This window comes from Rhinoraja longicauda, chromosome 5 (assembly GCF_053455715.1).
Source record: "Rhinoraja longicauda isolate Sanriku21f chromosome 5, sRhiLon1.1, whole genome shotgun sequence".
Lineage (NCBI taxonomy): Eukaryota > Metazoa > Chordata > Chondrichthyes > Rajiformes > Arhynchobatidae > Rhinoraja > Rhinoraja longicauda.
The window spans coordinates 486,232-502,758 of NC_135957.1; the positions used below are offsets into that span (position 1 = coordinate 486,232).

A 16,527-nucleotide genomic window follows, 5' to 3' on the forward strand; every position below is an offset into this window, starting at 1 on the left:
ATCACTAACACCACATCACTAACACCACATCGCGGACTAGCCCGCAAACCTCAGCCAGAACGAACGAAGTGAAAGTCCATGTAGTGAGGGGAGCGTATGTGTGTGTGCGTGTGTGTGTGTGTGCGCGTGTGTGTGCGCGTGTGTGTGTGTGCGCGTGTGTGTGTGTGCGCGCGTTCTGTTGTTTGATAACGCGTACACAATCACCTGTCCTCCTGCAGAACTGAACACACTTTGTGACGTTATTTCTGGAACGCTGGAGGCTGAGGGGAGTCTGATAGACTGATACAGCGTGGAAACAGGACCTCCAGTCCACTTGCCCGCACTGGCCAACATGTCCCAGCTACAATAGCCCCACACTAGTGTTTGACCCACATCCCTCTAAGCCTGTCCCATCCATGTACCTGTCCAATTGCTTCTTAAATTGCTTGTATAAGACGTTGGTGAGACCGCATTTAGACTATTGTGTTCAGTTCTGGGCACCATGATATCGGAAAGATATCGTCAAGCTTGAAAGGGTTCAGAAAAGATTTACGAGGATGTTTCCAGGACGAGAGGGTGTGAGCTACAGGGAGAGGTTGACCAGGCTGGGTCTCTATTCCATGGAGCGCAGGAAGATGAGGGGGGATCTTATAGAGGTGTATAAAGTCATGAGAGGAATAGATCGGGTGGATGCACAGAGTCTTTTACCCAGAGTAGGGGAATCGAGGACCAGAGGACATAGGTTCAAGGTGAAGGTGAAAAGATTTAATAGGAATCTGAGGGGTAACTTTTTTCACACAGAGTGTGGTGGGTGTATGGAACAAGCTGCCGGACGGAGGAGGTAGTTGAGGCTGGGACGATCCCATCATTTTAGAAACAGTTGGACAGGTACATGGATAGGACAGGTTTGGAGGGTTATGGACCAAGCGCAGGCAAGTGGGACTAGGGTAGCTGGGACATTGTTGGCCGGTGTGGGCAAGTTGGGCCGAAGGGCCTGTTTCCACACTGTATCACTCTATTACTAAATGTTGGGATAGTCTCAGCCTCAACTACCTCCTCGGGCAGCTCGGTCCATACACCCACCACCCTTTGTGTTACAAAAATACCCCTCAGGTTCCCATTAAATCTTGCCCCCTGACTTTAAACCTATTCCCTCTGGTTCCTCCACTCTGGGTAAAAGACTCTGTGTGTGCCGACCCAATCTATTCCTCTCATGGTTTTATGCCCCTCTGTAAGATCACCCCTCATCCTCCTGCGCTCCAGGGAATGGCGGCGCTGCCCTAGCAGCTGCGGCTTACCTGCGGTCCGTTTGTCTCTGTGTTTTGTTGGTTTTTGTGTCTTAATTGTAGTTGTGATGTCATGTTTTTGTGTTTGTGTACTATGTGTGTATGTGGGGGGGGGAAGGGGGGGAACTGTAAAATTGTAGATGTGTCCCTTCCGAACGGAGACCCGACCTTTGTTTTCTGGGTCGGGTTTCCGTTCCTGCTGCGGCCCAATCATCGGCCCAACTCCTGGAGCTGGCAGCCTCCAGGGCTCTGGTTCGCAGAGCCCGCGGACCGGACTCGCCATCAGCGGAGCCGGCCGTCCTCAGAGGCTGCGGGAGCGGCTGCGACTCGCCTTAGGCTCGGGCCGCGTGGATGCCGACATCGGGAGCTCTGGCAGCGGCGGGTGTGGGGGCAGCGCGGTGAGGGAGGGGGAAGAGCAACGGACAATGGGGGACCCTTGAGGGGGGGGAGAACAAAGAGGGGCGTGGCGCGGCGCAGGGGGGAAAATGGTAGCTTTGTCGACGCCCTTTATGTGGCGTGTATTTGCATACCTTGGGTAAGCAAGCAGAGAATTTGCCTGTGACTTGTCACACATGACAATAAAGTATTCAATTCAACATCTTCCTTATAACATGGTGCCCAGAACTGAACACAATACTCTAAATGCGGCCTTATACAACTCCGTGGCGTACAAAAGGTGGCGTAGCGGCAGAGTTGCTGCCTTACAGCGAATGCAGTGCCGGAGACCCGGGTTCCATCCCGACTACGGGTGCTGTCTGTGCGGAGTTTGTACGTTCTCCCCGTGACCTGCGTGGGTTTGCTCCGGGCGCTCTGGTTTCCACCCACGCTCCAAAGACGTGCGGGTTTGTAGGTTAGTTCAGTTCATTGTCACGTGTGCGGAGGTGCGGCAAGAAGCTTTTGTTGCGTGCTAATTGGTCAGCAGAAAGACAATTTCACGGGGAGAACGTGCAAACTCCGTGCAGACAGCACCCGTAGTCAGGATCGAACCCAGGTCCCTGGCGTAGTGTGAGGCAGCAACTCTACCGCTGTGCCGCCGTGCCGCCCAGGAACTGGTACAACATTCGAAGCTGAGCAACAAGTTGCCAGGCGAGCTGACATTTTGAAGGCTGAGGACAGATGAAGGGCTTACCTGGCCTCGGATGGAGAGGCTTTGAGGGGCCTGGCGTTGTCTTGCGTGAAGGTGCCTGCGCTTGTATATCCGCTTGTTTCAACGCTGCTGCAAATTGGATGATGGAGAAGCCACAGAGATAGTCATGGTTCAGTAATTACAGCACCCCACAGACATCCCTCAAGCAAGCACAACTCCAGATGCTGGAGGAGGAGCAACTCAGCGGGACAGGCAGCAGCTCTGGAGAGACGGAATGGGCGACGTTTCGGCTCGAGACCCTTCTTCAGACCGAGAGTCAGGGGAGAGGGAGGTACTTAGATACAGGAGGTCTAAGGTGTGAAAACAGGACATAGGGAATGGAGATCAAAGAAAATGGAGAATCGGTCATTGTTAGTTGGGAGAAGGGAACAACAAAGCAAACAGAGATAAGGTAGAGTTGCTGCCTTACAGCGAATGCAGCGCCTGAGACCCAGGTTCAATCCCGACCACGGGTGCTGTCTGTACGGAGTTTATACGTTCTTCCCGTGACCTGCGTGGGTTTTCTCTGAGATCTTTGGTTTCCTCCCACACTCCAACGAGTATAGGAGCAAAGAGGTCCTTCTGCAGTTGTACAGGGCCCTAGTGAGACCGCACCTGGAGTACTGTGTGCAGTTTTGATCTCCAAATTTGAGGAAGGATATTCTTGCCATTGAGGGCGTGCAGCGTAGGTTTACCAGGTTAATTCCCGGAATGGCGGGACTGTCATATGTTGAAAGACTGGAGCGACTAGGCTTGTACACACTGGAATTTAGAAGGATGAGAGGGGATCTTATCGCAACGTATAAGATTATTAAGGGGTTGGACACGTTAGAGGCAGGAAACATGTTCCCAATGTTGGGGGAGTCCAGAACCAGGGGCCACAGTTTAAGAATAAGGGGTAGGCCATTTAGAACGGAGATGAGGAAAAACTTTTTTAGTCAGAGAGTTGTGCATCTGCGGAATTCTCTACCTCAGAAGGCAGTGGAGGCCAATTCTGTGAATGCATTCAAGAGAGAGCTGGATAGAGCTCTTAAGGATAGCGGAGTCAGGGGGTATGGAGAGAAGGCAGGAACGGGGTACTGATTGAGAAAGATCAGCCATGATCACATTGAATGGCGGTGCGTACAGGCTCGATGGGCCGAATGGCCTCCTCCTGCACCTATTGTCTATAGTCTATTGTACAGGTTTGTATTGTGAATTGGCGTGGTATAAATATCAAAGATTGTCCTTAATGTCTGTGGGTAGTGTTAATGTGCAAGGATCGCTGGTCGATGCGGACTCAGTGGGCCTAATGTCCTGCATCCATGCTGCATCACTAAAAACAAAGCACCATTTTGACAGCGTCCTGCCGGAGCAGCGATATGGTCATAATTTACAGACTAAAATAACATGGAAAAAATAGGTAACATCTGCCCAAAAGCATTTGTGTCTAAACCGCTCTGAATCACTTATAAAGTAAGCAAAACTTGGATTGCCAGGATGACCTTTGGTTTATAGTTCTGATGCCTAGGTAGAATGGATGTGGAGAGGATGTTTCCAGTAGTGGAAGAGTCTAGAACCAGAGGGCACAGGCTCAGGATAAAAAGACGTACCTTTAGAATGGATTTATTCACAAAATGCTGGAGTAACCCAGCAGGTCAGGCAGCATCTCAGGAGAGAAGGAATGGGCGACGTTTCGGGTCGAGACCCTTCTTCAGACTGATGTCAGGGGGGCGGGACAAAGGAAGGATATAGGTGGAGACAGGAAGACAGTGGGAGATCTGGGAAGGGGGAGGGGAAGAGAGGGACAGAGGAACTATCTAAAGTTGGAGAAGTCAATGTTCATGTCACTGGGCTGCAAGCTGCCCAGGCGAAATATGAGGTGCTGTTCCTCCAATTTCCGGTGGGCCTCACTATGGCACTGGAGGAGGCCCATGACAGAAAGGTCAGACTGGGAGTGGGAGGGGGAGTTGAAGTGCTCAGCCACCGGGAGATCAGATTGGTTAATGCGGACTGAGCGCAGGTGTTGAGTGGGTCTACCTTTAGAATGGAGATAAGGAGGAAGTTAGTCACAAAAAGCTGGAGTAACTCAGCAGGTCATACAGCATCTCTGGAGAAAAGGAACAGGTGACGTTTTGAATCGCAACCCTTCTTCAGCTGTCTGACCCTCTGAGTTACTCCAGCTTTTTGTGACTATCTTCGGTCAAAACCAGTTTCTGCAGTTCCTTCCTACACGAGATGAGGAGAAATCTCTTTAGTCAGAGGGTGGTGAATCTGTGGAATTCATTGCCACAGACAGCTGTGGAGGCCAAGTCGTTGGGAGGCCAAGTCGTTAAAGCGGAGGTAGATAGGGTCTTGATTAGTCAGGCTGTCAATGGTTCTGGGGGGGAAGGCAGGAGAATGGGGTTGAGAGAGAAAGATAGATCAGCCACGATCAAATGGCGGAGCAGACTCGATGGGCCGAGCGGCCTAATTCTGCCCCAATGTCTTTTGATTTCACTTTTGAAGCAGGGTATTACGTTCTGGTGCTCCCTTGTGTTCCCTTGAAAGGTGCAGTCTGTAAATCTCTCATCTGTTCTGCATGAACGGCATTATCCCTCTCACACATCTCAGTAAATAGCCGGGCGAACAGATGGGTGCTTGTACAAATAGATAAAGCTCCCACACAGATGACCTCTGGATCAGTGCAAGAGGGAATGCAGCCTCCAAGATTGCTCTTCATTTGAACGATGTGAGAGACAATGGCTCAGGTTATGTCAAATGGAAGCAAAGTGGAGACTCGGTTATATTACCAGCGTGTTGGTCTGACTAATGATTTTCCCATCACGAAGTCTCCGTGTGAATGGCTGCCATTGGTTAGTGTCACGGGTATTTCTTCCATTGGGAACGAAGAAGGTTGCAAAATGTTGTGAGCACTGCCCAGTCCAACACCAGCTCGACCCCCCCACCATCGAAGGGATCTACTGGAGATGCTGCCTCAAAATGGCAGTCAGCATCGTCAGAGACCAACACTGTCATCTCACCCCTGCCATCGGGAAGAAGGTACAAGAGCCTGAAAACTGTGACGTCCAGGTTCAGGAATAGCTTCTTCCCTACAGCCATCAGACTATTGTAACACTACAACCTCAAGTAAGCTCTGAACCACATAGACTTGGGGGGGATTGCTGTTATCTTTGCACTATTATTGTCTGTTTGCTTTATATATACACATAAATATATATATATATGTAGAGTTGTTGCCTCACAGAGCCAGAGACCTGGGATAGAAACATAGAAAATAGGTGCAGGAGTAGGCCATTCGGCCCTTCGAGCCTGTACGCACCGCCATTCAATATGATCATGGCTGATCATCCAACTCAGTATCCAGTACCTGCCTTCTCTCCATACCCCCTGATCCCTTTAGCCACAAGGGCCACATCTAACTCCCTCTTAAATATAGCCAATGAACTGGCCTCAACTACCTTCTGTGGCAGAGAATTCCACAGATTCACCACTCTCTGTGTGAAAAAAAACTTTCTCATCTCGGTCCTAAAAGACTTCCCCCTTATCCTTAAACTGTGACCCCTTGTTCTGGACTCCCCCAACATCGGGAACAATCTTCCCGCATCTAGCCTGTCCAACCCCTTAAGAATTTTGTAAGTTTCTATAAGATCCCCCCTCAATCTTCTAAATTCCAGCGAGTACAAGCCGAGTATATCCAGTCTTTCTTCATATGAAAGTCCTGCCATCCCAGGAATCAATCTGGTGAACCTTCTCTGTACTCCCTCTATGGCAAGAATGTCTTTCCTTAGATTAGGAGACCAAAACTGTACGCGATAATCCAGGTGCGGTCTCACTAATGCCCTGTACAACTGCAGCAGAACCTCCCTGCTCCTATACTCAAATCCCCTGACTAAGGCTGCTGTCTATACGGAGTTTGTACGTTCTCCCCGTGACCGCGTGGGTTTTCTCCGGGTGCTCCGGTTTCCTCCCACATTCCGAAGACGTGCAGGTTTGTAGGTTCATGTGGCCACATTTAGCCCAGATCCCTCTAAAAATGTCCTAGCTATGCGCCTGTCCAAGTGTCTTTTAACTACTGTTATTGTGCCCGTGTCAACTACATCCACTGACATGTGCAGGAAGGAACGACAGATGCTGGTTTATACCGTAGATAGACACAAAATGCTGGAGTAACTCGGCGGGTCAGGCAGCATCTCTGGAGACACGGAATGGTGCCCGAAGAAGGGTCTCGACCCAACATGCGTCACCCATTCCTTCTCTCAAGAGACGCCGCCTGTCCTGACGAGTTACTCCAGCTTTTTGTGTCTACGTCCACTGATAGCTCATTCCATATGTCCACCACCCTCTCACTCCGTAGTGCAATCAAGGCAGTTCATCCTTTAGAGTTTCGTTGGAGTTTGTAGTGTTAAATAACCTGATGGTCATTGGGAAAGGTTTAGTGGGATATGATTTAAACAGGGGCAGGAGGGACTAGCATAGATGGTACAGTTTGGTCAGCTTGGGCAAGTTGGGCCCAAGGGCCTGCCTCCATGCAGATTGACTCATGAGGGGAATAGATTGGGTAATTGAACAGAGTCCTTTGCCCGGAGTAGGGGAATTGAGAAGCAGAGGACAGAGGGGGGGACCTGTTGGGTAACATTTTGACCGCATTTAGAACATTGTGTTCAGTTCTGGGCACCACGTTATAGGAAAGATATTGCCAAGCTTGAAAGGGTTCAGAAAAGATTTACGAGGATGTTGCCAAGTCTAGAGGGTGTGAGCTATAGGGTGAGGTTGAGTAGCCTGGGACTCTATTCCATGGGGCGCAGGAGGATGAGGGGTGATCTTATAGAGGTGTACAAAATTATGAGAGAATTAAATTGGGTCTTTTGCCCAGAGTAGGGGAATCGAGGACCAGAGGACATAGGTTCAAGGTGAATGGCAAAAGATTTAAAAGGAATCCGAGGGGTAACTTTTTCACACAAAGGGTAGTGAGTGTATGGAACAAGCTACCGGAGGAAGTAGATGTAGGTACTATATCTGTTGATGTAGGTACTATCTTAACATTTAAGAGACATTTGGACAGGAACTTGGATAGGACAGGTTCAGAGGGATATGGGCCAAAAGTAGGTAGGTAGGACTAGTGTGGATGGGACATGTTGATTAGTGTGAGCACGTTGGTTCCACTCCGACTTTATGACTCTTTAAAATTTGATGGCTCTGAATAGTAATGTAAATGTCTACCAGTATTGGCAAAGACATTGTGTGCAGGAAGGAACTGCAGATTCTGGTTTAAACCGAAGATAGACACAAAATGCTGGAGTAACTCAGCGGGACAGGCAGCGTCTCTGGAGAGAAGGAATGGGTGGCGTTTCGGAATGAGACCGAAGTCTGAAGAAGGGTCTCGAGCCAAAACGTCACCCATTCCTTCTCTCCAGAGACGCTGCCTGGGCCGCTGAGTTACTCCAGCAATTTGTGTCAGTCTTCGGCAAAGACATTGGTGCTGCGGCATTTCAGTCTGGCGCTAACAACCAAATGTCCACTAGATGGCAGGACTACCACGTCTCTTAAATGTTGTGCCTCAGCTGAAGCCAAGCTATATACAAGACAGATGAACGCAGAGAGAACCTTCCACAACCACAATGCCCCACAGGAATCTACAGCCAACAAAGTGCTTTAGAGTAGGGTCACTGTTGGAAAAACGGCAGCCTGTTTGGCAGCCTGGAAACTGCAGAAGCAGTAGTAAACATCGATGAAGGTAGACACAAAATGCTGGAGTAACTCAGTGGGTCAGGCACCATCTTGGGAGAGAAGGAATGGGTGACGTTTCTGAAGAAGAGTCTCAACCCGAAACGTCACCCATTCCTTCCCTCCCAAGATGCTGCCTGACCCGCTGAGTTACTCCAGCATTTTGCGTCTACCTTCGATTTAAAGCAGCATCCGCAGTTTTGTTTTCCTACTAGTATACGTTGATGAGGCAGTTACTATAATATCATTTAGAGTCAAAGTGTCGGACAGCACGTAAACAGGCCCTTCGGTCCAACTTGCACATGCCGACCAAGATGGATAGGACAGGTTTGGAGGGATATGGACCAAACGCAGGCAGGTGGGACTAGTGTAGCTGGGACATGTTGGCCGGTGCGAGCACGTTGGGCCGAAGGGCCTGTTTCCACACCGTATCACTCTATGACTACGATTGAAGAACAAGTGTTTGTCAACACTGAAGACATGACGCAGGGGAGTGTGGGCACAAGGACTGCAGATGCTGGTCTACCAAAAGAGGATACAGAGTGCTAGGAAGGAAGGAATGGGTGACACAAAATGCTGGAGTAACTCAGCGGGTCAGGCAGCATCTCAGGAGAGAAGAAATGGGTGACATGTCTGAAGAAGGGTCTCAACCCGAAACACCACCCATTCCTTCTCTCCCGAGATGCTGTCTGACCCGCTGAGTCACTCCAGCATTGTGTGTCTACATATCGAGTGCTAGAGTAACTCAGCAGGTTAAGGCAAAATCTCTGGAGAACATGGATAGGTGAGAGGTAATAGGTTTGGAGTCTTAGGTAATAGGTTTGGAGAGGTAATAGGTTTGGACCCTTCTTCAGACCCAGTCGACTTCAGACTAAAGAAGGGTCCCAACCCAAAACGTCACCCATCCATGTTCTCCAGAGATGCTGCCTGACCCGCTGAGTTACTCCAGCACGTTGTGTCTTTTTTGATACACTGGAGTGTTAGCGCAGTATTTTGTGTGCTTGCTTTGGGTTGAGGTTTGATTCTTTAAAGTTTGGACACCAAGACAGGGGTGTGTCATCCAGGGGGCGGCACGGCACGGTGCCAGAGACCCAGGCTCAATCCTGGCCACGGGTGCTGTCCGTACGGCGTTTGTACGTTCTCCCCGTGACCGCGTGGGTTTTTACTCCAGGTGCACTGGTTTCCTCCCACATTCCAACGACGTGCAGGTTTATTGGCTTTGGTAAAATTGTAAATTTTACAATTTGTAGGTCGGATAGTGCAGGGATTGCTGACTCAGTAGGCCAAAAGGCTTGTTTCCGCACTGTATCTCTAAACTAAACTAAACACAAATACTTGCAGTAATTGAAAAGCAAAGGATCACAGATGCTAGAAAGCTGAAATTTAAAAAAAGCCTGATTTCTTTTTAGATTTTTAGATTTAGAGATACAGCGCAGAAACAGGCCCTTCGGCCCACCGGGTCCGCGCCGCCCAGCGATCCCCGCGCATTAACACTATCCTACACACACTTGGGACAATTTTTACATTTGCCCAGCCAATTAACCTACATACCTGCACGTCTTTGGAGTGTGGGAGGAAACCGAAGATCTCGGAGGAAACCCACGCAGGTCACGGGGAAAATGTACAAACTCCGTACAGACGGCGCCCGCAGTCAGGATGGAACCTGAGTCTCCGGCGCTGCATTCGCTGTAAGGCAGCAACTTACAAAGACGTACAGGTATGTAGGTTAATTGGCTGGGTAAATGTAAAAATTGTCCCTAGTGTGTGTAGGATAGTGTTAATGTACGGGGATCGCTGGGCGGCACGGACTTGGTGGGCCGAAGGGCCTGTTTCCGGCTGTATATATATGGTATGATATATGATAACTCTACCGCTGCGCCACAGTGCCGCACAATTCTGGATATGTCATGCTGAGAACTATATTCTGCACTCTGTATCTTCCCCTTTGTTCTACCCACTGCACTTGATTGCATTCATGACCTGATTGCATTCTGATTTGTTTGCATCGGAAGCAAAACAAAGCTTTTCACTGTACCTCTCAGTACATGTGACCATAACAAGTGGCCGTACGGTGGCGCAGCAGTCGAGTTGATGCCTCACAGCTCCAGAGACCCAGGTTTGACTCTTTACAACGGGTGCTGTCTGTACAGAGTTTGCTCGTTCTCCCCATGACCGCGTGGGATATTCCAAAGACGCACAGGTTTGTAGGTTAATTGCCCTCTGTAAACTGCCCCCTGGTGTGTAGGATAGTGTTAGTGTGTGGGCTGATCGCACAGACTGGATGGGCCGAAGGCTCTGATTCTCCGCTGTATCTCTAGTCCATAATGTCTAAATAAATCTAAACCTAAACACACTTAGCTGGACAGGCAGCAGCTGTGGAGAGGAATATACAGCTAATTTTTAGTTTAGTTTAGTTTAGAGATACAGCGCGGAAACAGGCCCACCGGGTCCGCGCCGCCCAGCGGTCCCCGCACATTAACACTGTCCTACACCCACGAGGGACAATTTTTACATTTACCAAGCCAATTAACCTACAAACCTGCACGTCTTTGGAGTGTGGGAGGAAACCGAAGATCTCGGAGAAAACCCACGCAGGTCACGGGGAGAACGTACAAACTCCGTACAGATGGCACCCGTAGTCGGGATGGAACCCGGGTCTCCGGCGCTGCATTCGCTGTAAGGTAGCAACTCTACCGCTGCGCCACCGTGACCACCCTTTTCGGTGATGATTTTAAGAGGAAACTGATCATTTGCGTGCAGTCTTGTCATTGGCTTGCCTACTTTAAGGCTCAGCTTAATTATATCCAACACCAACAGATGCTCATAACTGTGAGGATCACAGGTCCCCATGGTAGATGACTACAATGGATGGACTGGCATACAGATGTCGTTTGGTTCCAGCGAGGAGTGTCGGCTGAGGTGGCTTACTCTGGGCTCAGTCTTACCTTTAGCTTAAAAATACGGCCCACTGAGTCCACACCGACCATCGATCACCCCTCCCCACTAGTTTTATGTTATCCCACTCCCTCGACACCAGGTGTCATTTTACTCCGGATAATTAACCTAGAAACCCGCACGTCTTTGGGATGTGGGAGGGATTACTAGGTTAATTCCCGGAATGGCGGGACTGTCCTATGTTGAAAGACTGGAGCGGCTTGGCTTGTATATACTTGAATTTAGAAGGATGAGAGGGGATCTTGTCGAAACGTATAAGATTATTAAGGGGTTGGACACGTTAGAGGCAGGAAACATGTTCCCAATGTTGGGGGAGTCCAGAACCAGGGGCCACAGTTTAAGAATAAGGGGTCGGCCATTTAGAACGGAGATGAGGAAAAAACTTTTTCAGTCAGAGAGTTGTAAATCTGTGGAACTCTCTGCCTCAGAAGGCAGTGGAGGCCAATTCTCTGAATGCATTCAAGAGAGAGCTAGATAGAGCTCTTAAGGATAGCGGAGTCAGGGGGTATGGGGAGAAGGCAGGAACGGGGTACTGATTGAGAATGGTCAGCCATGATCACATTGAATGGCGGTGCTGGCTCGAAGGGCCGAATGGCCTACTCCTGCACCTATTGTCTATTGTCTATTGAAACCGGAGCACCCGGAGGAAACCCACTCGGTCACAGGGAGAACGTGCAAACTCCACACACACACACACAGACAGCGCCCGAGGTCGGGATTGAACCGGTGGTCTCTGATGCTGTGAGGCAGAGGCTCTACCGGCTGATCATTTGTCTGAATTGAATTGAATACTTTATTGTCACATGTGACAAGTCAGTGAAATTCTTTGCTTGCGTACCTTGCCAAGGTGTGCAAATAGTCGCCCATAAAGGGCGCTTACAAAATTACCGCGCCACTTCCCCCATTGTACCCCCCCTCCCCCTCCCCACGAAGGTCCCCCCACGCCAGGTCCCTGTTGCTCTCCCCCCCCCGGGTCCTCCTTTGTTCCTTCCCCCGGCAGCGGCGTCCTCAGTTCCACGTGTCCGTCCTCGTCCGTCGACCGGCGCCATCACTGACCACCACACCGACCTCCGCACTATCACCGCCGGGTCCTCTCTCGACACCTCCGTGGTGCCGAGGATCAATGATAAAGTCACAGAGTCGTACAGCACGGCAACAGACCCTTACGCCCAAATTGTCCACGCTGACCAAGATGCCTCTTCCAAGTTAGTCCCATTTGCTTGCGTTGGGTCCATTTCAGCAGCATGAGACCCGGGCTCGATCTCGCCCACGGGATGCTGTCTGTACGGAGTTTGCACGTTCTCCCCGTGACCCGTGTGCGTTTTTTCCGGGTGCACCGGTTTCCTCCCACTTCGCAAAGATGTAGAGGTTTGTAGGTCAATTGGCTTCGGTAAGAATTGTAAATTGTCCCTAGTGTGTAGGATAGTTCGCATACCGTTCGAACAGGTCCACGGATGATGCGGTCTCCCAGGTTCTACACACCGCTCTCTCTCATCTGGACAGCCAGGGGGGCTATGTGAGGATGCTGTTCATTGACTTTAGTTCAGCATTCAACACAATAGTCCCCAGCAGACTGGTTGAGAAGCTGCTGGAACTGGGGCTTAGCACCCCTCTGTGTGCCTGGGTCCTGGACTTTCTCACTGCCAGGCCCCAAGTGGTCAGGATGGGGGAACACACATCTAGCTCCCTCACCCTGAACATAGGATCCCCCCAGGGCTGCGTCCTTAGCCCCCTACTGTACTCCCTGTACACACATGACTGTGGGGCCAGGTTCAGCTCAAACTCCATCATCAAGTTTGCTGATGACACTGTGGTGGTGGGCCGGATCTCCAACAACGATGAGAAGGCCTACCGGGAGGAGGTGGCTGATCTGGCACTCTGGTGTCAGGACAATAGCCTCCTCTTGAATGTCACTAAAACAAAGGAGCTGATTGTGGACTTCAGAAGGGCTAAACATCCAAGGACGTACACGCCACTCGAGATAAATGGGTCGATTGTGGATAGGGTGAGCAGTTTTAAATACTTGGGAGTCCGCATCACAGAGGATCTGACGTGGGCAACGCACATTGCCGCACTGGTGGGTAAAGCTAAGCAGCGCCTTTACCACCTTAGACAACTGAGGAAATTCAGAGTATCTCTGAAGATCCTTCATTGCTTCTACTCTGGGGCTGTAGAGAGCATCCTGTCCGGCAACATTACAGTCTGGTTTGGGAACAGCTCTGCCCAGGACAGGATGGCCCTGCAGAGAGTAGTGCGTTCGGCAGAACGCACCATGGGAACTACACTCATCCCCCTGCAGGACCTATACATCAGGAGGTGCAGATCCAGAGCAAGTAAGATCATGAGGGACCCCTGCCACCCCAGTAACGGACTGTTCCAGATGCTACGATCAGGCAAACGCCTCCGCTGTCACGCTGTGAAAACGGAGAGGATGAGACGGAGCTTCTTCCCACAGGCCATCAGGACTGTCAACTTTTATAACCCCAGAGACTAAATTTTTGTCGACACTAATAGTAACTTATTAACTTTATTTATATGCTGTAACTGTAATTCTTTTTGTGCACAACCCGCAGGCATTGCCACTTTCATTTCACTGCACATCGTGTATGTGTATGTGACAAATAAATTTGACTTGACTTGACTTGACTTGAAGTGCAGGGTGACCGCTGGTCGGCGAACAATCGTTGGGCCGAAGGATCTGTTTCCACGCTGTATCTTCTAAAGTGAAAAGTAAAGCTGGCTGGAGAACTGCTGTAAAGCACAGCATCAGTAGTACTCTCCTGTGATCAGGCAGGTATGAGTCGCAGAATGCTGGAGTAACTCAGCAGGATCTCCCGAGAGAAGGAATGGGTGACGTTTCGGATCGAGACCCTGGAACTTTGCTGTGAGCCTGATCACACACAGTGCAATATCCAAGCCTCTCGACCCCACGTGCCAAACCCGATGGCAAAATCCCGCTCTACAGCTGTCTGCACCTGGAGGGCTGAAATGCTCTCATGGTTGTTAGCTCCCATTTAACTCGAAACCAGGAGCAAAATGGCTCCGAGGCAGGTGACTTTCAAAGAGAGGGCTTTAAAAAAACACCATTAATTGGATTAAAATGAATTAGAAACCTAGAGATTATCTAGGTAGTGTAACAATGAGGCACAAATATCGGCAATGGGCTGATTTCAATCTGTTCTACAAAATTGTGGAATATTTCAGTCACCTACCGAGGAAGGATCTCGACCCGAAACGTCACCTATTCATGTTCCCCAGAGAAACAGCCTGACCTGCTGAGTTACTCCATGGGGTAGCTCCAAATAGAGTATATTGAAACATCACCTGAGAGCCAGACAGCAGGGAAGCAGGCCCTTCAACCCATCTCATCCATGCTGGTTGAGTTTCCTCATCTAAGCTGGTCCAATATGCCCGCCTTTGGCCCACGCCTCTCTAAACGGTGGCGCAGCGGTAGAGTTGCTGCCTTACAGCGAATGCAGCGCCGGAGACTCAGGTTCGATCCTGACTACGGGCGCCGTCTCTACGGAGTTTTTATTCACAAAATGCTGGAGTAACTCAGCAGGTCAGGCAGCATCTCAGGAGAGAAAGAATGGGTAACGTTTCGGGTCGAGACCCTTCTTCAGGCTGATTTAAGGGGGGCGGGACAAAGGAAGGATATAGGTGGAGACAGGAAGATAGAGGGAGATCTGGGAAGGAGGAGGGGAAGAGAGGGACAGAGGAACTATCTAAAGTTGGAGAAGTCAATGTTCATACCACTGGGCTGCAAGCTGCCCAGGCGAAATATGAGGTGCTGTTCATCCAATTTCTGGTGGGCCTCACTATGGCACTGGAGGAGGCCCATGCAAGTCCCAAGGAAGCAGATGTGGCTGTGGTAGCGAGTCTGGGTCAAAATGTGGTCGTAGAGTAGGAGGGCAGGAGAAATCACAGAGGGGGAGCAGTGAGAGAGCATGTTGCTAAACTCTCGTCGAAGAGAGGAGGAGAACTTTGTACGTTCTCCCCGTGACCCGCGTGGGTTTTCTCCGAGATCTTCGGTTTCCTCCCACACTCCAAAGACGTACAGGTATGTAGGTTAATTGGCTGGGTTAATTAAAAATGTTTTAAAAAAATTGTCCCTAGTGTGTGTAGGATAGTGTTAATATGCGGGGATCGCTGGGCGGCGCGGACCCGGTGGGCCGAAGGGCCTGTTTCCGCGCTGTATCTCTAAATCTAAATCTAAACCTTTGCTTGTAATCCTATCTCACGGCGACTCTTGCACTTTTCCTTTATCTGTGCTTTCCCTGTAGTTTTAACACGATATTCAGGACTCTTGTTTATATTCTCTTTTGCACTTCCTGATGTCTTCATATGTGACACAATTTGCCTGGATAAGTACATTTTGCACTGCATCTTGACGCTCGTGACAATAATATACTGCAAAATATCCTACACAATAAATCAGTCAGTCTAAAGAAAGTTCTGGACCAGAAACGTCGCCTATTCCTTTTCTCCAGAGATGCTGTCTGACCCGCTGAGTTACTCCAGCTTTTTGTGTCTACCTTCGGTTTAAACCAGCATCTGCAGTTCCTTCCTACATAAATCAATACGTATTTCAAAATGACACAATATAATTTCGCACTACCAGGAAAGAGTGATTTTTCAATCAGAAGCAAAGTAATTTTACAACGTCGAATAGAGAAACTTTGAAATACTGACGTAAATGTAACAATAGAAATAAAGAACTGCAGATGCTGGTTAATGCACAAAAAGACACAAAGTGCTGGAGTAACTCAGCAGGTCAGGCTGTATATTTGGAGAACATGCAAAGGTGACGTTCCGGGCCGAGATCCTTCCTCGGTAGCTGGCTGAAATATTGTACAATTTAGTAGAACAGATTGCTATCAAACCATTGCCGATGTTTGTGCCTCACTGTTACACAGGCTAAGTTCTAAAGTATTTGCAGATCCTGTACTTGTACACACTGTACGGAAAGTTAATGGTTCGTGCTAAAAATTAGAATCACTGAAGTAGCCTTTGGACCGGTCTCCAAAGGCCCTTCCCCCATATCCGTCAGTCAGTCTGGATGCGAGGAAGGCGATTTATTCAGTCGCATTATGTGGCTGTTGTTTGTTTTGGAGTCCGGTCACAAAGGAAGTTGCTTTCACATAAACCCGTCCTTGTGAACATGACATGGAACGACATCGCTCAAAACACAAAAATAATGAAGTAGCATAACTTGCATTGCAGCGTGACTGATTATAAACAAGAAAAATGGACAAATGCCACCAGGATCATAAATCGAGGGGCGCCCTTTAATGCAGAGGGGGGAGCATTTCTGGCAGTACGATTAGAGGCGTAGTGTCACACAGCACGGAAACAGGCCCTTAGGCCCAACTAGAACATGCCCACTGAGATGATCTATCTCAGCTGGTAGAGCCGCTGCCTCACAGCGTCAGACAACCAGGTTCGATCCTGACCTCGGGGTGCTGTTGGAGCAGA

The 16,527-nt window shown here is 49.6% G+C and overlaps 1 protein-coding gene across 2 annotated transcripts in view; it reads right to left on the reverse strand.

Annotated features, from left to right (window-relative positions):
* Positions 1–16,527, reverse strand: part of kif6 (kinesin family member 6) — a 466,382-nt gene that overhangs the window by 5,301 nt on the left and 444,554 nt on the right. For both annotated transcript variants that reach the window (XM_078398770.1, XM_078398768.1), the window contains exon 20: positions 2,395–2,481. In XM_078398770.1, the coding sequence (XP_078254896.1) occupies positions 2,395–2,481 (87 nt within the window). The remainder of the gene's footprint in view (positions 1–2,394; positions 2,482–16,527) is intronic.